General features: G+C 52.7%; 8 protein-coding genes across 8 annotated transcripts; 3 read left to right on the forward strand and 5 right to left on the reverse strand.

The window, feature by feature from the left end:
- Window positions 1–5,054: 5,054 nt before the first annotated feature.
- On the reverse strand, window positions 5,055–6,413 carry J4E78_006241 (uncharacterized protein; the record flags this gene model as incomplete). Its single annotated transcript, XM_049366854.1, has 1 exon — window positions 5,055–6,413. The coding sequence occupies one exon, from the start codon at window positions 6,411–6,413 to the stop codon at window positions 5,055–5,057; it is 1,359 nt and encodes a 452-aa protein (XP_049221560.1).
- Window positions 6,414–7,034: 621 nt separating this feature from the next.
- Window positions 7,035–8,128, forward strand: J4E78_006242 (uncharacterized protein; the record flags this gene model as incomplete). The annotated part of the gene is made up of 2 exons (XM_049366855.1): window positions 7,035–7,204; window positions 7,489–8,128. 2 exons carry the CDS (start codon window positions 7,035–7,037, stop codon window positions 8,126–8,128), a joined length of 810 nt encoding a protein of 269 aa, XP_049221561.1.
- Window positions 8,129–8,719: 591 nt separating this feature from the next.
- On the reverse strand, window positions 8,720–9,364 carry J4E78_006243 (uncharacterized protein; the record flags this gene model as incomplete). The annotated part of the gene is made up of 1 exon (XM_049366856.1): window positions 8,720–9,364. One exon carries the CDS (start codon window positions 9,362–9,364, stop codon window positions 8,720–8,722), a length of 645 nt encoding a protein of 214 aa, XP_049221562.1.
- Window positions 9,365–10,076: 712 nt separating this feature from the next.
- On the reverse strand, window positions 10,077–11,404 carry J4E78_006244 (uncharacterized protein; the record flags this gene model as incomplete). The annotated part of the gene is made up of 4 exons (XM_049366857.1): window positions 10,077–10,172; window positions 10,224–10,391; window positions 10,540–11,027; window positions 11,401–11,404. The coding sequence occupies 4 exons, from the start codon at window positions 11,402–11,404 to the stop codon at window positions 10,077–10,079; spliced, it is 756 nt and encodes a 251-aa protein (XP_049221563.1).
- Window positions 11,405–11,691: 287 nt separating this feature from the next.
- On the reverse strand, window positions 11,692–12,529 carry J4E78_006245 (uncharacterized protein; the record flags this gene model as incomplete). Its single annotated transcript, XM_049366858.1, has 2 exons — window positions 11,692–12,345; window positions 12,395–12,529. The coding sequence occupies 2 exons, from the start codon at window positions 12,527–12,529 to the stop codon at window positions 11,692–11,694; spliced, it is 789 nt and encodes a 262-aa protein (XP_049221564.1).
- Window positions 12,530–13,880: 1,351 nt separating this feature from the next.
- Window positions 13,881–14,996, forward strand: J4E78_006246 (uncharacterized protein; the record flags this gene model as incomplete). Its single annotated transcript, XM_049366859.1, has 3 exons — window positions 13,881–13,928; window positions 13,986–14,551; window positions 14,612–14,996. The coding sequence occupies 3 exons, from the start codon at window positions 13,881–13,883 to the stop codon at window positions 14,994–14,996; spliced, it is 999 nt and encodes a 332-aa protein (XP_049221565.1).
- A 512-nt stretch (window positions 14,997–15,508) lies between these two features.
- On the reverse strand, window positions 15,509–16,254 carry J4E78_006247 (uncharacterized protein; the record flags this gene model as incomplete). Its single annotated transcript, XM_049366860.1, has 2 exons — window positions 15,509–15,943; window positions 16,000–16,254. The coding sequence occupies 2 exons, from the start codon at window positions 16,252–16,254 to the stop codon at window positions 15,509–15,511; spliced, it is 690 nt and encodes a 229-aa protein (XP_049221566.1).
- A 249-nt stretch (window positions 16,255–16,503) lies between these two features.
- On the forward strand, window positions 16,504–19,119 carry J4E78_006248 (uncharacterized protein; the record flags this gene model as incomplete). The annotated part of the gene is made up of 1 exon (XM_049366861.1): window positions 16,504–19,119. The coding sequence occupies one exon, from the start codon at window positions 16,504–16,506 to the stop codon at window positions 19,117–19,119; it is 2,616 nt and encodes an 871-aa protein (XP_049221567.1).
- Between the last annotated feature and the right edge of the window lie 134 nt (window positions 19,120–19,253).

Here is a 19,253-nt window from a genome sequence, read left to right on the forward strand (position 1 = left end):
GACGCGAAGTACCAATAACAGCAAAAGTGTCTAGGCTGTCGGCGGCGCGTCCCAGGTGGGATTGGCGGGAGTTGGGTGAAACGCGAGCCTAACCTCGCATGTCTGGCGATTCGTGGGGTAGGCTATATCATCACGCAATTAATGCCTAGGGTGATCTGCACGATGGACAGCGCGGCACCACCCTTAGCATCGAGCACAGCGCATGGTTGCGACGGACGGTGCCTTTTGGCTGCAACATGTTGATCTGCAGCATAGTGTGGAGGCGAGTAGCAGCGCGCGACTGAAGCATCAGGTGAACATGTCTAGCGCCAGCGAAAACGGACCTGATGCAGTTAATCGACTATCATCATCTATCGTCGCCTTGCGGACCGGCTGCTCATATGCCAGGCGGTTTATCAATGCCGGTGGACTGCACCAAAGCGGTAGGAAAGCCGGCCCACCAGCTGCGAACAGGGCGACGCAGCTAAACGGTCGCTGGCGACTGAATAATGGCCCTGGTGGCGAGGTACGGAGCACCAGTGATGTGCATGTTGTTGAGAAGAAAACATGTGCCCCGTGCTGGCGTAGTGCATTGGACTCGGTCGCAGTTCAGATGAGGTTGTGCAGCGGCGCGCCTCTGGCCGGCACGCGGCGAAGACGTTGGTGTCAGTGAGTTCGGGGAGAGGGAGGCAGGAGCGCCCCAGGAACAAGGCAGATGCAAGCGAACGTTTAGAACTAGCAGGGGGGCGCCATTGGCTGCGGAAGCGGCCTCGTGGCATCCCTGGGCCGGAAACAGGGTCATCACGGCACAGCTGCACCCGCTCGACTCGTCAAAACTACGAGCTTTTCTAGACGATGACGCTCAAAGCTTATTGCACGCGTTGGTGCGACCCTTCAACGCCGCCCTGGCAAGGGCTTCCGCTCCACTCCACGACGGCCAAATACCGTGAGCGAGACGGCATATTCCACCGAAGCCCATGTTTGGGCACCCTCTTAGCCAACACTCGAGACGACGACGATGATCTCCAGTCAGTGACCCCTCACATCACTTGTACTGTCATCTCAGCGACTCTTCGACAAATCGAGTCCCAATCTCCCACACAGCAGCTATAGGCGGGGGCCGCAATCCGTCGCTTAATTACCCACGGAGAACGTCCAAAAACATCGTTCGGTGAAGGATTCATGGAAGAGAGTCACGTCTAGCGTACGTCTGGTACTAATTCGGTCTGTGGTTTGTCACTTGCCGGTTCCGCTCGACGGTTGCGTGGGATCAGGTAGATTCCTGGCCCAAGCTGCCGTGGGTCCCTGACACTGTCTCTCCATCTTTTAACTTTGCGCCATACTAGTGCCCATGCCTAGTTCTTCCTTCTTCATACGCCTACGCGAGCAGCACCGTGACTTGCGTCCTTTCACGCCGACATTGATGCGAGCACGAAAGCGAATCTGAAAGACCCGCTTTGCACTTTGTCTGCGATTCCCGTCCGCTGCGGACCACAAAAGCTTCAACACAACACGTGCAGTGCCGCATCTGCCTCTTTCTCCCGAGCCTACTACGCCGTTTCACTCTGGTATCCGTGCGGTGGCTAGTTATCACACACCACAGCCGAGCGTTGACCCCCACGAAACATTATGCGAAAGACATGTGTGCTCATCTTCCTCCTATCTGGCTATAGGGATGATAGTGACGGTGCTCTCTCCCAAAGGTGATGCCTCGTCACGTCAATATGCATATAACTATAGCTGGGTACGTTGCGCTACTGAATTTCGGCCTTCGCGCACCGACTGCATGCAAGTGCTTTCCGACTTCACGCCAAGCGACGCAGTGAACGGGCCAGTCTCAGCAAGGGATTGCTGCACGAGAGCCACCAACTTTTTTCGCAGAGTCAATATCGTCCGATTTGCACCACATGCGGTTACCGTCTTGCCTGTTCCTTATCAAAAGCACTTTGGTGTGCGGTTCGTCTTGCTGTTCAAACTTTCGCCTGGCCCATCTTCCCCGAAAGGGGACGTCTTGGCTCCATCGCACCCTGGCTCTTGACTGACTGTTCTGAGCGCAGGCTGCATATCATCACGTTCGGTTGGTTCGCAGGCAGCGAACGGTCCTCATCGTGCAGTCAATATTGGTCCGTTACCTACGAGTAGATCATCTCGCGTACAGCTGCTACAGCACCAGTCGATCGGGCGTTGAAGGAATCAACCCGCTGCACATGTGAGAAATAGGCCGTTCCCCATATATCATGACATCACGTCGAAAATGCGTGCGTTCGTTCTGATTGCTATGTGCCGGTTCCGATCGGTTCGAGAGAAAAAAAGCGCCACTCCATTATCCAAGGCGTGGGAGTCGGCACACTTCGCCTGATCACCAAGAAGGGAAACGCACAGGGCCTTTTTCCGTTCAAACAACCCAAGGGAACTGCTCGCCATAGCCTTGTTATCTTGCGCCGAACGCAGGTATCGTTTTCGCAGTTATATGATGATCAATCCCGCCGGGTTATGTACCGTACTAAGCTATTAGGTGCAGATTCAGAGCATACCACGAACCGTTATGATCTGTTCTTAGTAGCGCACTGCTATTGCGTATCACTACCAACATCATCTCCGATGCCTCTATTGAGCATTACGGATATGGCGCAACGTCAAGCACAACACGTCCGTGTTCCAATGCCGCTTCGATAAGGAAATGACTTCAATGCTCTCATGGCCCCACTCGAATCATACACTTAACCACCGCCACAACGTGCCGAATTGATGCGGCTCAAATGGGACCTCTATCACACACAAGCTGGCTAAATACGACTCACCGTCACCTCGTTTCAAACCTCATCCGCTTCATTAACGTTATCTTTGTTGCAACATATTGTACTGTCATATGGTAGCACAGCAGGCATCAAGGTAGTACAGCTTTCGTGTACGGCGAGAACATTTCCCCAGCTCTTACTTTGATACTCAAACGTTACGAGAGTTTACACCCTTGCAGCTGGCCGTTGCCTAGACACCAAACTCCTGAGACCGAAAAGCAAAAGTCACCCACTCGCCGTTACTCAACAATCGTCGATCTGATTACGATCTCGATCTTCTCCAAGAACAACTTCTTCCCATCGTGCTCGACCCATAGCGTGTGGCTATTTTGATGTTTGTGGGGGATTGTTACGGGACGAGTACCCGGGCACGAGTTGCCATGCACATGAGATGATCGTCAAAATGCTGCAACAGCCGTTGAGAAATGCTACATCGCACAGCAGATGCGATCCTTCGCTACCTGCGAGGTCGGCAGTTGCTTGTTCGCACCGGCTATTAATGTGTACGACAATGGCATAGGAAGCCCCTACTATGATACAACGGCGATATATGCGTGTGGCACAGAACATTTAATTCGAGAACATCAGCCAGCCGCCTCAACACAGACTTCATAATTCCTCGAATTTGACATCAATACGACGAATGAGACGTATAGGAGGGGACAATAGTATGTGAAGAAAGAAAGCATCAGAAGGCTTACGTTCCACAAAGCAAGCAAACAGACCTCACCCGTCCAAAGCTTCCAAAATGAGAGCTTCTCGAAGACGCATGGAAGCCTGAGGCGCAAAAGTAACAGCAGAATCGCACCAGCACTTCCGCCCACGCCACATCAGCCCCTGCGCAAAACCCCGAAAAAGCTTCCAAAGCTTTAGCCAACATTCGCAACACCCATCTTTCTTTGCGACGGAAGTGCCTCCAGGTAGCCCTTGGAAGAACGGCAGCTAGAAGCCTCCTTCGACGTCTCTTCTAGCCTCGTCGGAGTTTAGGAGGTCCGCCGCTCGCCAGCCAGGCTAAACCTACACCAAACCTGCGCCAAACTTAGACGCCAAAGGCAATGTCGTGCTTTGATCTATGGGCTAGTTTAGCCAACCTAACAACAAGCGCGTTCCCAGGTAAGCAAGCAAGGCGCAGGGTCCGTGACGATTTTGGGTTTGCCTACTTGGGATGCCGCTGCGAACTGCAAGTCACGTCTTATCGCATGCGTCTCGAGCGTGTAAGTTTGAACGGCGCATACCCGCGTCGAAATTTGGTGTTGGTTTGAGGGAAAACAGGGTCATTTGCCCCACCAGCTTGCGACCTGCAGGACACGCCGGTGAACTTGGCCACCACCAACTGCAAACTATAACACAGCCGCATATAGGGCGACCAACAATTACAGAACCTGAGACGCGCATTTTGCTGACGTGATGCCAACTTTTTTCTTGCTGCATTGTCAACATCAGGCGTTAGTGCTGTTCTCAAAGACGTTCAGACTGCTCGCGTGTGGAAACAGGATTTTTCTGCACGGTACCTTGTGTAACTTGTCTTTTACTCCTTCCTCAATCGGAATTTTTGCGGGGTGCCGTGCATGAGGCTTGCGGTCGACAAGAAACGGAGGTGCAGCACGGAGGTGCCGAGTCTGGGACCTAGAAGTACCGAGTACCAGTGATTTGAGTGTGTAATAATAGAGACTGTGGTATGGTAGAGTTGCGTTTGATTTAGAACTACGACTATCGTTACAGCATATTGTACATCGTGAGTTGCCGGCTTCGAAGAGGCGTCCAGGAGATACGCAAGCATGCAAGCGCCGCCCACTCCTCCACTTTGCATGTCAGGCAATCCGTACGGCAGATATCGTCGTGTTTAGAGTTTCGAGGGTGTGATGTCCTGCATGCTCAGGCAGTCTGGCCACCCAGAAACCACATCATGCAGTGGACATCGCCGTTAGGATTGAAGGGATCGATAGCCGACATTAGTTTCCTCTCTTACACACACAAACACCCACACCTGCATTCGGCAGTCGTCCGTTCGCTCCGTTCCGTTCTTTATCACACCCTCAATGTCACTCTGACGGTTTTCCCCACATTCCGATCGAGATCACAGAATCCCGTCTCTTCACGTGGCTATGCTATTTTCATGACATCTCCTATGTGTTCTTTTTGCGTGGCGGCTTGACTCCCGTACCGTTTTACCGCCACCACCGCCACCAGACTATACTCCTTTCCTCCTTTTCTGAATAGGACATGGCGAACTCGTACGGATTTCGCCGTCCTATCTGGCTACATGGCCAGCCAACGCTACCTTAGTTCAACGCCCAGCCTCTCCACAAGCATGCCTTTCATCCGCTCATGCAGCTCATTAGTCTCCTTGTTCGTGAGTGTGCGTTCCAAGCTGCGGTAGTTGAGGCGGTAGCACATGCTCTTGCGCCCAGTCTTTGGATGCACGAATTCATCCGTTAGGCGCACATCCTCTACAAGATCACCGCAGACCTCTCGCGCGATCTCCATCACATCGTTCTCGTGGAAGCTGGAGGATGATGGCGCCGGGGCTGCTGGTGGGATTGGCGTGCCAGATGGGGTTGTAGGAGCAGAGGATGGGGTGGGGGATGTCGTGGATGAACTGCCTCCTGCAAGCGGATGAATAGCTGCGGCGCCACCAGCGGCATTCGAGCTACTTTTCAACCAGAAACTCACGTCCTTGAAACATGCAGGGTGTTTGCTAAAAGGCTCGAATCGACGGATGGCTTTCTGCTCGCTGAACTGCGATAAGAAGCGAGAGTCCCTTGACCAAAACAGACGTATGTCCGGGATGGAGTAAAGCAACATGGCGATACGTTCGAGACCTATGCCAAAAGCCCACCCTATACGATTGGGAACCGAGGCATTGTTCAGGATGGGTTGTGACACGATGCCGCAGCCGAGCACTTCGAGCCAATCGCCTTGCCAAAAGACTTCCAGTTCCCAAGAGGGTGATGTGAAGGGGAAGTAGGCCTCCACCCAGCGTACCTTTAGTGGCTCGTCTGACGTGGCAGTATCTGCAGCACCCTTTGCAGCATTAAAGATCGTGACCACCATATCCTCAAGACTTCGTTTCAGGTGTGCAGCCATGGCTTCTGCTTCTTCTGCCGAATGTCCTGTTTGAAGTGGGTTACGCTCGGCGTGGAATGGAGGGTTTGGGTCTTCGACTGCAACATCGTGCTTGGGAATCTTCTCCACATCATCCCAGATGACCTGCGCAAGTGTCTTGCCTTCTTTTTCTGCTTGCTGACGGTCCCAAGTCCTGGCTCCCTCCATCTGATGGAAAACAGGATAGTGGCTTCTGTCGATGGCATCTCGTCGGTATACGTCAGCACTGATGAGATAGCCCTCGCTCTCATTGTTGCGGAAAGTATCGGCTTGATGAGCCGAGGTGTGTGTTCGTAGTACGGTTTCCTTGTTTATGTAGTACGTGTCCGTCCTGCTTCGACCTATGTGATCTAATGGAAAGCCGAGAGAATCGAAATTTTGACCGGTGGTGACAATAGGAAAAAGGGCGTTATGGGTCTTGTAACCCGGAAAGCGTGATTCGATGAGTTTTCGCGTGATGGTCAGAGGGTGATCTGGTTGCAGATGAAGGCGTCTTGGTATAGCGTCGAGAATAGTTGAGGGTGTGTTCATCCATTCATCGGTCTGATACGTTCGTCCTTCTATCTGCACTTCTTTCGGGAATGCTCCTATGAGAACTTAGATACCACACTCTGAAACTTCTTCGTCGTCCCAAGTACGCGGATTTGCAGCTCAACACCATCAAGACGATAGTGGAATAGAGGAATATTCCTCCTCTGCATCTTCTGAGACTCGCTCAACGCCGGAGTAGTACGGTCGCTGCGATATGGAAAGCCGCGAGCCGCGTCACATGACGGCAAACTCACCAGAAGAATTATATCTCACCGCTTGCCGCCACGACCAGGGCGACACTGAGCTCCGTGGTACTCGAAATAGGACATTTCGACCTAATTGACGGCAAAGCGCCGCAGAAGAAAGTGGTATTCGCATCTTTGATGATGAAATTCGCCGTTACCTTCGCGACCTCAAAACCACGCGGGCCGCCAAGCCCAGCCCGCCAGCTCCGAGCTTAAATCCGGAAGCAGCACGTTTTGCCGATGACGTCCGCGCGTGCCGAATTCTCGGTCCCTCAACTACCACCGAAGCTTTACGGGCTTCCTTACTTTTAAGGCTACAGCTTCCCTGTCCCTGCCAGCTACACATGCTGTTGCTGCGCGGACTTTCACCTTCAACATGGCGGACGTCAAGAAGCCCGTGAGCGTGCCTGAGCTACGGAAGAGCGAAGATGTGAAGCCTCTCAAGAAGACGCCAATACGCTATCCGTTCTGGTTTGGTGGAAGCGCAAGTTGTTTTGCGACTTTCTTTACACATCCTCTGGATCTTGGTAAGCTTTGTACCGCTTTGTGCGCAACACTGGGTAGTGGCTGATAGTTTGAGTAGTCAAGGTAGCTTTATCGACTGTCGCGTGCGCCAATTTGTGTATACTCATAAAATCAGGTCCGGTTACAAACACAAACGATATCTGGCGTTAAGTTGAACATGATGCAAATGTTCAAGCATGTTATAAAGACTGATGGCGCATTGGGACTGTACAAGGGCGTAAGTCGTCTTATCTATTCAATTCCAATTGGACCCGTCTAATGCAACGATAGATTTCCGCAGCCCAGCTCCGCCAAGGGACATATAGCATGACACGCTTCGGTGTCTACGAAGCCCTCAAAGACCGCATGACGACCGCCGACACGAAACCCTCGTTCCTCACGCTCGTAGGCATGGCTTCCATATCAGGATTCCTCGGAGGATTCGCCGGTAACCCAGGAGACATCTTGAACGTACGGATGCAGCACGATGCCGCACTACCGAAAGAAAAGCGGAGAGGATACAAGAACGCGATTGATGGGATAATACGAATGTCGCGGGAAGAAGGAGTAGCAAGTCTATGGAAAGGCGTCTGGCCCAACTCGTCAAGAGCTGTGCTCATGACAGTTGGACAATTGGCAACATACGACGGATTCAAGCGCGTGCTGCTGAATTACACGCCGCTGCAAGATAACCTCGCAACACACTTCTCAGCATCATTTTTGGCTGGATTTGTAGCTACAACGATATGCTCGCCGGTGGATGTCATCAAAACCAAAGTCATGAGCTCCAGTGAGAGTGTAGGACTAGTGAAGACCGTCACGGATACTATGAGAGCAGAAGGGTTCCGCTGGATGTTCAAGGGTTGGGTGCCGAGCTTCATTCGCGTTGGCCCGCACACCGTGCTCACGTTCTTGTTTTTGGAGCAACACAAGAAGGTCTACAGGCAATTGAAGAAGCTGGAATAGATAAATGGGGAATGGCAAAGACGCGCATCTGCTTTGTGCAATATTGGGTATGCGACAAGGCGAATGATACCACACGGGCGGGCGTTTGGCGCTGACAGCATTGCGCGGCGCAACATTATAGACTAGGCTTGGATGCGTCGGTCGGCTTGCATATACATACGACCGATGTGCATATACCTTAGAAAATATCAAGAAGTACACATCCCAGTACCAATGTCTGTTGATACCTGTTATACCTTCTAGCAATCTAGAAACGCCAATCCCGACTTGACCATACGTCAGCTCCATCTGTCAGCTAACCACTATAGGCCTTGTGCTCACCCAGATCGACCAGAAGTGTGTGGCATAGACGTTGGGGGGTCTGAAAAATTCATAGGTTGCGAAAGGATCAGTAACACAGCCTTTGTGAGACATACAGACAGTATAAGGTGCATGCGAGTAAGATGCAACACTCTGCCTGCTTCACAGAAAATAACAGAACGTTGTAGACATAGTAAGACTCCTATTATTGATACACAGATTACGATGATGAAGTCCATCTGCTTCAGTACCTCACTTTCTATCTTCCATCTCTCCCCCAACAAAGTCATATCAAGCATCTCCCCCATTCCCAAGCTGCATTGCCACCCATTCCTCACAGATTTTCTTCACAGCCAACATTCTTTCATCTCCATTTACTTCCAACGAACGGGTGTCGGGTTGCATCTTCATGTCCGCGAAAACCCTCTCAGCTTCCTTTTGCTCTTCAACATATGTCGCACAGGCCTTTGCCCTCGCCGTCTGTTTCTGGACCTGTTCTGGCTGCAGATTCTCCACGGCGCTGTGTATCTTTCGTGTAAAGCTCTGGAGGAAGAACCCACTGGTCTGTTCCTCACGAGTGTCATCCCTCTGATCATTTATGCTGGGCTCACCATGCTTCAACGCCCATCTTACCATAGCGCTGTTCAAATCGCTCTTAACCATGACAACAAGATTTTCGTCAGGAATCCGAAGCCTGCCGTCCTCTAATTTTTCATTGTATACTGTGTCATTCCAGAGGGCGCTAAGTCTTTCTTCGCCATCTGATGCTCGAAACTGTTGACAGGTAGCTTTGACATCAGTAGTACGCTTCAGGCACTTTATGTCTGACCTAAGCAGGGCTTTGCCTATTTCTTCAATGCCCGAGTGTTTTGGACCGATGATGTAGATGCGAGCTTCTTTGGGCTTGACGCCGGAGTACATCGATTGGTTGGACATCAGTATCTTGAGATCGGGAAGATTGCTTTGGCGAAGGGTGGAGTGCCGTGTGAAAGAGGCTAAGTATATATACATGTTGGATCGCGATTGCTTTGCCAAAGTTTGGCAAGCGAGCCGGACACCGGACTCAATGTTTGTCTGGAGTTGGACGTCTTTAATGGATACAGATGACCAGTCTCATGCGCTAGATATTGGGAGTGAGGTGCCAACGGTGACAATATGATGTACAACGAGGATAAAATCCGTGGGAATCAGATAGTGGCGCTGATCATATGAAGAGGGAGTACGGAAAACAACAAGAGTATGGAAACATGGTGTTCAGGATACCCGGTGGGCGATGCTGAGGCAAACATGGGCCTGGCAGAACATGAGCTTGTGTGATCGCAAGATGTAGGCGCGATGGGAAGAAGCGATGACGATGGAAAAGCTATGATCAGCAAGGTCGAGATGGACAGTGAGACAAGTTCGGAAGGATGCGCAGTGTAATAAGATATATCAGCAAGGGAAATGTCGGATACGAAGATTGTGGAGCGGTCGTGAAGTGATGCAATTGTTTATTGAGACAACTGCCTTAAGCAGTCAGTGGTATGAGAAGCGCCTATTCCCTAGAATGCCCGAAGTTTTCATTCAGATACAGGAGCCCACACCGTTATTTTCGTGCCGACGCCAATGTAATCATTCCACGACCCAATCATGAACTCATGATAACGCTCTAGTGCTTCATGGAAGACGCCCTCCTCTTGCGGGCCTCCTCGTGTGCGGCCTTGGCGTCGTTGATGCGCTTGGAAAGGATCTGAGCGTACTCGTTCTGCAGTATCATTAGCCTCTGTGCATCTTGTAGTGAATGGTGTAAACGTACGGCAGCATCCTTGGAAGCCTCCGCGCGACGGCGCTTGAGTGCGAGCCTGTGGCGCTTGTGCTGGAGACGCTGAGGAGTAACAAGACGCTGGATCTTGGGGGCCTTGGTGTAGGGCTTTGCGCCCTCCTTCTTGGGGACGACTTCACGGCGAATGACGAACTTGCGGACCTACACACGCAATGATTAGTACTCAAACCTTCAAACTTTCTAGCTCACTTCTTGTTGCTCAGACTCAATGCGCTGCTTGTAGCAGGATGAGCGAGACTCAATCCGCTATGCGAAGCAGGATTGGCGAAGAAGCTATGAGAGAACTCACATCATCTTCCTTGCTGAGACCGAAGAAGCGGCGGATCTTGGTGGCGCGCTTGGGACCGAGGCGCTTGGGGTGGACAATGTCGGTCAGGCCGGGAATGTCCTCGTCGCCCTTCTTGACGATGCTGAGGGCAAGGACGGAGAGGTCCATGCCGACGATGCATCCGCGGACGGACTTCCTCTTGCGCTCACCAGTGCGGCGAGGGCGGTAGCAGGAGTGGCCGTCGGAGAGCAGGAGGCGGACACGGGTTGGGTGCATGACACCCTGCTTCATCGGGAAACCTTGCTTGTCGTTACCGCCGGTGATCTTGACGATGTATCCCTTGAACTCGTCGCCGATGCTGTCGGCGGGGACTTCCTGACCCATGCGGCGCTCCATGAAGACGCGGAGCTTGCGCTCATCGTCGACCTCGATCAGCTTCTGGGTGCCATTGTTGGGGTATGAGATGTTGAGCTTCATCTTGACTGCGGCGTCTCGACGGCGTGTGGAAGCTGCAACGTTAGTAGATTGTCGTGGTGTTGTCGGGGTCGTGGCCTGCGAAATTAGAATTATCGAAATGGGCCTTCGCTTCGTAGTGCGCGCTAATCGGAATGGAGATCATCACGTGCTAGCGCGACTTTCAGGTACGGCTCGCGGGCAACTGCGACCAACAACATGATGCGCCCCACCGGATGTGGACGTTTTCACATCTTCGTGCTTTTATAGTCAGAAGTCCTGAGGTTAGAATTTACAGTACGATGTCTCATGCTGCTCTGCGCGGGTACACAAGCAGTTCATAGCGAAGAGGCAAAGACATGTACTTAATCAACACTTGCATTGCATTGTCAGTATCCTGGCTTCGCAATCCAGTTTGACACTGCATACTCATGTTCACGAAACAGACTGGAGCAGGCGAAGTAAAGTTGTAGTTTAACGTATTTGCGCTATTCGATGGGATATCATACAATGCCATACCCATTAGACTCATTGCGACCAGAGTCCTACCAAAGGTATCCCCACTGTCCTTAATACACATGCTATCATTCCTAACTCGAAATCGAGTCATCCCAAGAGGTGAACCACCAACGCCGGAACCATGCACTCGCAATGTCATTTGAGCAGATGATGCTTTTTGAAAACAGAAGGAAAGAAACGAGGTGAAATCTGCACAACCGTCTAGTGCATGAGCTCGACCGGCGGCCTTGATGTGCTCACGGCTATGCCCTGCGCCTTCTGCGATGCGATCGGGCCCTCGACGCCCTCCATCGCATCGATGGGTGTCAACGGCTCAGGTGTCTCTGTAGTGTCTTCGACGGATATGGCTGGAAGGTTCGGCGAGTCACCGTGGTCTTCGGGGTGGTAGACAACAGTGGTGCTGCCAGTTCGCCTTCTTGTGATGGAAGGGCCGCCGTGGTCGGTCGTCGGCGAAGTCGCCTCGTGGTTCGCATGTAACCGGGCCAGCGCTGCCGCAAGGTCTTCTGGGTGTACAATCTTGTTTGGCGCATCCTCTTCCTTCATTTCCCAGCCCATGGGTGGAGAGGGCGGCGGCGAGATGAAGAATAGTCGGTCGGACTTTGGGAGGGCGAGGTGCTGGTCTGAGGGGTTCATGGGTGTGTTTACGCCGAAGTACACGCGGATGCGGTAGCCCATGAGCTGTTCGCCATCAAGGGCTTGTCGGACCTGGATCGCAGAGTCGACGTCGAAGAAGGATACTACGATGCGACGGAAAGACTTGAGCGGCGCCCATGTGTGTACTTTCGCATATTTGTCTACAGTTTCGCGAATCTCGGTGAGGGTGGATAGTGAGAAGATCTCGGGTGCGAGAAGATTCTAAACGCTGTTAGTGGATGCTCCTATGTTCAAAGAAAGGAATGCTCACGGTTATGATGAGTGTGTTTGAAGGAGGTGATGGCTCGACGAGCGGTGGGAGGTCTGAAAGGTCGAGAGAAAGTGGCGACTTGCTCCCCGATGACGCGCGAGAGCGCATTGGTGATGGAGGTAGAGTAGCCTGCATGTTTGCGATCATTTATGTTGCGCAAAGATATACTGTGATCTGTTGGTTGAGTTGCTGTGGTGAGTTGGAGGGCAAGAGACCGACAGCGTGTGTCTTATATCAAAGTTCGCCTTCAGCGGTTGGTCGTTGCAGCGCCCGCACGCAAGCAGCGACGGTTGCTCCGCCTCAATCCGCCAAGGCCAGACTCCGGCCATGCCATTTCCCGCGTCCATGTCCCATGTCTCTGCTTCTTTCGCGCCATTTCCTGGGCACCATTGCACTGCCCCGCCCTATTGCTCCCCAACGCACTGTGCTGCTGGAGGTCTCCGGACCTCGGCGGACGCGTCAATGATGGATTCAACTGACGATAGCACGAGACGCAGAGAAAGGAGAGGGCCTCAGCCTCGCTGATGCATAGTCGCTTGCCACTCAGCCTCATGTCCACGAAAGAAACATCTACCAGTGTCTCGCTGGTTCCACAGAACATCCTTTACTGACTATTCAAGCACCGAGTCCACTGTTAGTGTCCGGCTTATCCATGTTAGGACTACACAGCATGCATGCAATACCATCAAGGCCTTATCTCGTCCGACTGGGCATGTAATAGGTCATCACTCGGCGGCAGACTCGTTTATTGTCCGTCTGCCATAGGCATGCGATACGGCAAGGACAACTGTTCAACTCGGTCGGCTCATTTCGCAACACAGCCATAGGCGCTTTGCGCTTGAGGTTCTTTGTCGGCCAATAGTACCCTTCATGATTGGATTTTGTTGTGATGCTCAAGTCAGGCTTGGCCCATGGAAAATGTCTCATGTGTTCAACTGCAAGGCTGATCAAAAGCCATGCTTGTCTCGTGACTGTCTCGAGCTCCGCGTACGCCGGGCGCATCCACAAGTCTTGATGCGCACAACCGTTGTACATGTCTCCTATTTGGTGTGTACAGTCAACGCACGAGACGGTAGCTGCAGGTGATGCTATGACGACTCCGCCTTTGCGAAGTTTACGGTTTCCCTAGTAACTCTTAAGCATAGAACTCAGACGTCATCCAACCATTAATTTTGGTCTATGTGACCCTGCATGCAATTCTGCACTCGGCGTAATCTCGTCAGCTGCTGACCCGTATGACGATGCCACTGTCAAAGGTGTGGCTGGCTCTAGGTGTGGCGTAGATGCATGCGCCACACCTAGACGCTAGGCTGCTTCGCTCCCAGACTCACCTCAAAGAATCTCCATCAGGACGACGACCCTAGCCAGCACACCCCACACACGCCAACACGTCTCTCTCCGCCTCCGAATCCAGTCGCCCTAGTACCTCGGCTCCATCACGAGCCTCGCAAGCACACAGCCCTCTCCTCCCTGAAACGAGGACGCGATGGACTACGACCCAGATGGCGGCGCAATCAACGTGCGCTTCCTCCAGGTACACCGCCCGCTCCGTCTGCCCCAGGACACGTCGAGCTAACCCAGCTATGCGTAGGCCGACAGCCAGCGCGCCAACTTCATCGTCCAGAACTTCAATCTCGAAACCGCAAACTCGCTCCGCCGTGTGATGCTCGCCGAGATTCCCACCCTAGCCATCGACGTCGTAGAAGTGTTCGACAACACATCCGTCCTCGCCGACGAGTTCGTCTGCCACCGTCTCGGCCTCATTCCTCTGTGCTCCAAAGGCGTAGAAGAGCTGCTGTACTCGCGCGACTGCGACTGCGAAGGCTACTGCGACAATTGCGCCGTCGTTCTCACCCTCAACGCGAAATGCACAGGCAGCGAGATTATGAAGGTGTACGCGCGGGATCTGGTGATTGAGTCTCGGGCACCAAACGAAGAGTTGGGGAAGCCGGTCATCACTGATTCAGAAGAGACGGGTAGTTGCATTGTCAAGTTGAGGAGAGGTCAGGCAATCAACATGAAGTGCATCGCGAAGAAGGGTATCGCAAAGGAACACGCGAAATGGGCGCCTAGTGCAGCCATCGGCTTCGAGTACGATCCGGCGAATAAGCTGCATCACTTGGACTACTGGCACGAGGAGGACGCGGACAAGGAGTGGTATGTTTGGTTCTAACCACTCGAACATTGCGCGGCAGCACGTATCTAACAGATATCCAGGCCCAAAGACGAAGCTCGCATAAATCTTGACGGTGGACCTCCCAACCCCGACGAACCCTTCAACTTCGACGCTGCCCCATCACGCTTCTTCTACGACGTCGAAACAGTCGGCGGTCTCGAGCCTGATGAAATCGTTACACAAGGCATCGCCATCCTGCAACGCAAACTCGCCGAGATCATCAAAGAATTATCTGGCGGCGTTGGAGGCCCGGAGGATTTTGGCGGCGCGCAGAGTCCAACACTGAACGGTGCTGGATACGGTGATGCGGGCGGATATACACCTGTTGGGGGAGGCGGATACGGAGGAGCGAGCTCGTGGGGCGGTGCAGCACAAGGAGGAACTACGCCATATGGAGCTACGCCTTACGGGCAGTCCAATTGGTAGACAAAGAGAGTGGCGTGTTTGGGTGTACAACATTGCATGGGCCTGGCGTTCTAAAAGGTGTGGGCGTCAACAGACTGCACGACTGCTCAAAAAAAACGCAGTCCTTCTTCACATATTGACATCTACCACGAAAACAAAGTTATTCTGCGAATCGCTCTCGAAAATGAGTTGATGCGAATGGCATTGATATCTCTGCTGGCTGTTTGAGCTGCCCTCTTTTGCTCATGGTTCGTCATATCTAATATTACAATATACGCAAAGCCATTTCGTCATCATGCTTGCTTCAACTTTTCCAAGATGCGTCTGAGAGGGGAATAAATGTACACAAATGTACCTCGTGAATTGACACGAAAACGCCATGCCCCCAATGTACCGTGCCAGATCAAAGCAGCCAACCTTACAATGGAGCCGAACCGAAGTAGTCATACACATGCGAAGAAGATCGTGGCGGCAGCGACAGAGGTCCTGGTTCGCGTAGAATGAAGCTCATATTGCTTCTAATGATGTCGGATTTATGCGTTCTTTACAACGCCAACCTTGGCCGGTCGCAGTGTCCGGCCGTTGAGCTTGAAGCCCTTTTGCTGTGTGTGGAAGCAAGTTCCGTCCTCCTTGTCAGGCTGCGGCGCCTGGAAGACAGCCTCGTGGATGTTGGGGTCGAACTTCTCGGCCGCCTCGCTGGGGTCGAATCGCTCCAAGCCGTGCTTCTTCAGCGTGTTGATGAGGATGGTGTCGGTCATCTTGATGCCATCGTGCAAAGCAATGAGGTCGGTGTTATCCCCCTTGAGCTTCTCTTCTGGCACGGTGCCAAGGGCGCGGTCGAGGTTGTCGACGGACTCTACGAGGTCGCGGGCGAAGCGCTGGATGGCGAAGTCTTTAGCGGCCTTGATCTCGCGCTGGGTGCGCTCTTGGAGGTTGCGGAAGTCGGCGACTGACCGGAGGTACTTATCCTGCGGAGGCATGTCAGTCTGCTGTTGTCATGCATTTAGGTAGCATCGAAGCCTACCTTCAAGTCGACGATTTCCTTGTCCTTCTTCTCTAGCTGCTCCTTCAATTGTGTTGCCTCGTTGTTCTCTGCGGGCGCATCCTCCTTCTTCTCGGCAGCCTCGCCCTCCTTTGCTGGTGCAGCATCTGAGTACCACCGAATAGCGGGCGTCGCGACTGCTCGTGTGATAGGTGATTGTTGACGTAGTGGCGCAAAAGGCCGTATTGAGCGGGCAGCCTGCTGCCTTGAGGCGCGGAGGATGGTTCTTTGCAGCATTGTATGGTATAGAATGTGGAATGAAGCAGAGGATGCAAGGCTTATGCGAAGGCGATAGTGTAGCTCAGGTGGATGCGATGATGATGCCGACGTTCGAGAAAAATTCGGAGCTGCGAGTGACGAATGCCTGTGCTTCCATCAGGGTCCAATTCTTTCCGTTCCGAGGCGGATCCTTTCCGAACAATTTGCCATCCGGCGATCGCATACGCCTTTGGCATGCATCTCGACAAGTCAATGCCATGATGCGTGATGCGTCCTTCGCCAGTCTTCTCTCTGCGTATACGCTCTTTTGTCTCGCGACATGACGTCGTTCCGCCGTCTGCGACAGTCCAGAAACCTATCGAGGCGGCCTATTACCGTGGGGGAACATCACGAGGCGTAATCCTACAGCCGCAAGCCTTGCCTAAAGAGCGCGCAAGATGGCCGACCATATTCCGCCAGATCATGGGGAGTGGTGATCCCTATGGGCGGCAACTTGACGGCATGGGTGCGGGCATATCGAGTCTGAGTAAGATATGTCTCGTAGAACCCTACGGGAGGAGAGTGGCTTTGCCCGAGAGAGCCACTCGATTTCGAACAGGCTTTGGTGGTATTGATGCAGCTCGTAAAAGTTCGCAGGCTATACAGGCTGCAGAGGCTCTGGAAGAGGCGGGATTGGCCGGGGATGAGCCAAAGTTGGACATTGATTACACATTCGTCGGCTTGGGCATTGAAGACAATGAAGTTGACGTCGCAGGCAACTGTGGAAACATGAGCAGTGCAATTGGCCCTTATGCTTATAACGCCGGTCTTCTCCCATCAAGGGTATACGCCCAGGGAGACGGAGAAGTCACAGTCAAGATACGGAACACCAACACTGGAAAGCTGCTCGACTCTACCTTCGAAGTCATTGGAGCGCAAGCTGCTGTCGCGGGTGACTACAGCATTGACGGCGTTACCGGAAAAGGCTCAAAGATCAGATTGGATTTCAAACGTCCATACGGCAGCAAAACTGGCAGAGTGCTACCTACTGGCAGGAGAGTGGACAACATTGGGGGCTACAGAGTATCGTGCATAGATGGCGCGAACCCAGCGATCTTCGTCCGAGCAGACGATGTCGGAGTGGATGGTACTATCCTACCCGACGACTTCAACAATCTTCAGGAAAAGCTTGCTTTGCTTGAAAGCATTCGCAAAGCCGCTGCCGTTGTCATGGGTATCGCATCTACAGAGGATGAGGTCCCTCGTACCGTTCCCAAGATCGGCATCGTATCACAATCATCTGCGCACCCCGTCCTGTCAGGGAAGACTCTCAAGGCATCACAGATGGACATTGTCGTACGTTTTCTCTCAGACACACAGCCTCATCGAGCCATTCCTTTGACTGCTGCATTGACGACAGCCGTCGCGGCGCGCATTCCCGGAACAGTTGTCGAGCAGATGCTTGCTCCTGAGCCTTTGATGGAGGGCGCCATCACCATAGGTCACGCAAGTGGTCGACTGCAGGTCAACGCCACAATGGATCCAAGGAACAAGCTCATCCCCGCCAGTGGTACGGTATACAGAACCGCGAAGAGGCTGCTCGAAGGAAATGTATTCTGGGCCGACAAATTTGGGGAGACGGAACTGAGGGAAGACACTACTGAAACCAATACCACCTATGGTAGTAACGGCCGACACTCTCTTGGGCTAGCTTTCGTTCTGGAGAACCGCGGTAAAGATTCATCCCACCTCTTCGAAGAAGACGTCGCACGTGCAAAGCAACAAGAATCGGACATGGACCAAATCATAAGCCAACAACCGACTCTAGAGCAGATTGAAGAAAACGAGCAGAAAGAGGAGCCCGAGGTCCCAATCCTAGTTTACAGACCCCTCCCCGACCCGCACAGGAAGCGTCGCGACCTGCGGGAAACACCCAAAGAAGAAGATGCCCTCACACTCGCCATCCAAGGCCTACACTCCGAACTCACCGGACTGCTGCACGATGAAAAGATCATGGACACCACGGAACAAAACTCCAACCTTCTCGAAGCTGTCCTCAGAGCACACCGTGACATCCAAATCAACTCCCTGATCCAAAGGCGTTCAGCCGAGAAGGCTAGCGAGAAGGCGAAGAAATCTATGGTTCAGAAAAGTAGAACTCGTGCACAGAAGGTTACAGCGGGCGGGAAGTTGAGATGGGAGCATGTGGAAAGGTCAATCTCCGCCCGCGTTACGGAGCAGGCAAGAAAGAGGGTGGAGAGTTGGGGGAGAACGGAGAGGACGGAGAGGACGGACACCGATGATATGGATGAACATATGGGGAAGAGAGTGGAAGGGAATATGGCGCTCCAAGCTGATGGCGGTGAACAACAGAAGACGGGGAGATCGGTGAGAGATGACATGGAGGAATGGATGAGGAGCCAAGAAGAGGAAGAGGGAGGTGAGGACGGTGACCAGCAGAAGACGGAGAGATCGGTGAAAGAAGACATGGAGGAATGGATGAGGAGAAAAAAAGACGAAGAGCAGAAAAGGGCGTTTAGAGAAGACATGGAGATATGGAAGAGGAATGCCCAAAAAAAGAAGGAGAGGATGGAGAAGAAGGAGAGAGAGATGATGGGAAATGACATGGAGGGATGGGAGAGGAGCCAAGAAGAAGAAGAGGGGGAGGACAGAAGGATAAGGAGAGACGCCTTGGACGAAATCCTGAGCAACCGCGAAAAGGGTGACACTTCGATGTTTAGTAGGGACCCGGCATTTGATGCTTTGGCGGAGAGAGAGCCGGGGAAGAGGGCACCTAGAGATGTAGGACCGAAGATTAGCGTTTACCCTGTTAAGACGGCGAAAATGAAGGCAACGCGCATGAAAGCTTTATACCGTAAGCCGAGGTCGTGGAATTCGAGATGACGGAATGAAAAGAAGAGTACAGGTTGCAGCTTGTGCAATTTGCGAAGACTGGTCAATAGTAACAGACTGGAGCAGACCTCGATTGTAATTCAGAACCAAAACTTTTGATTCCCAGACTAGGAATAAGTCTGCTC

Source organism: Alternaria triticimaculans (assembly GCF_023758025.1).
Source record: "Alternaria triticimaculans strain BMP 0046 chromosome Unknown scaffold_8, whole genome shotgun sequence".
Classification (NCBI taxonomy): Eukaryota; Fungi; Ascomycota; class Dothideomycetes; order Pleosporales; family Pleosporaceae; genus Alternaria; species Alternaria triticimaculans.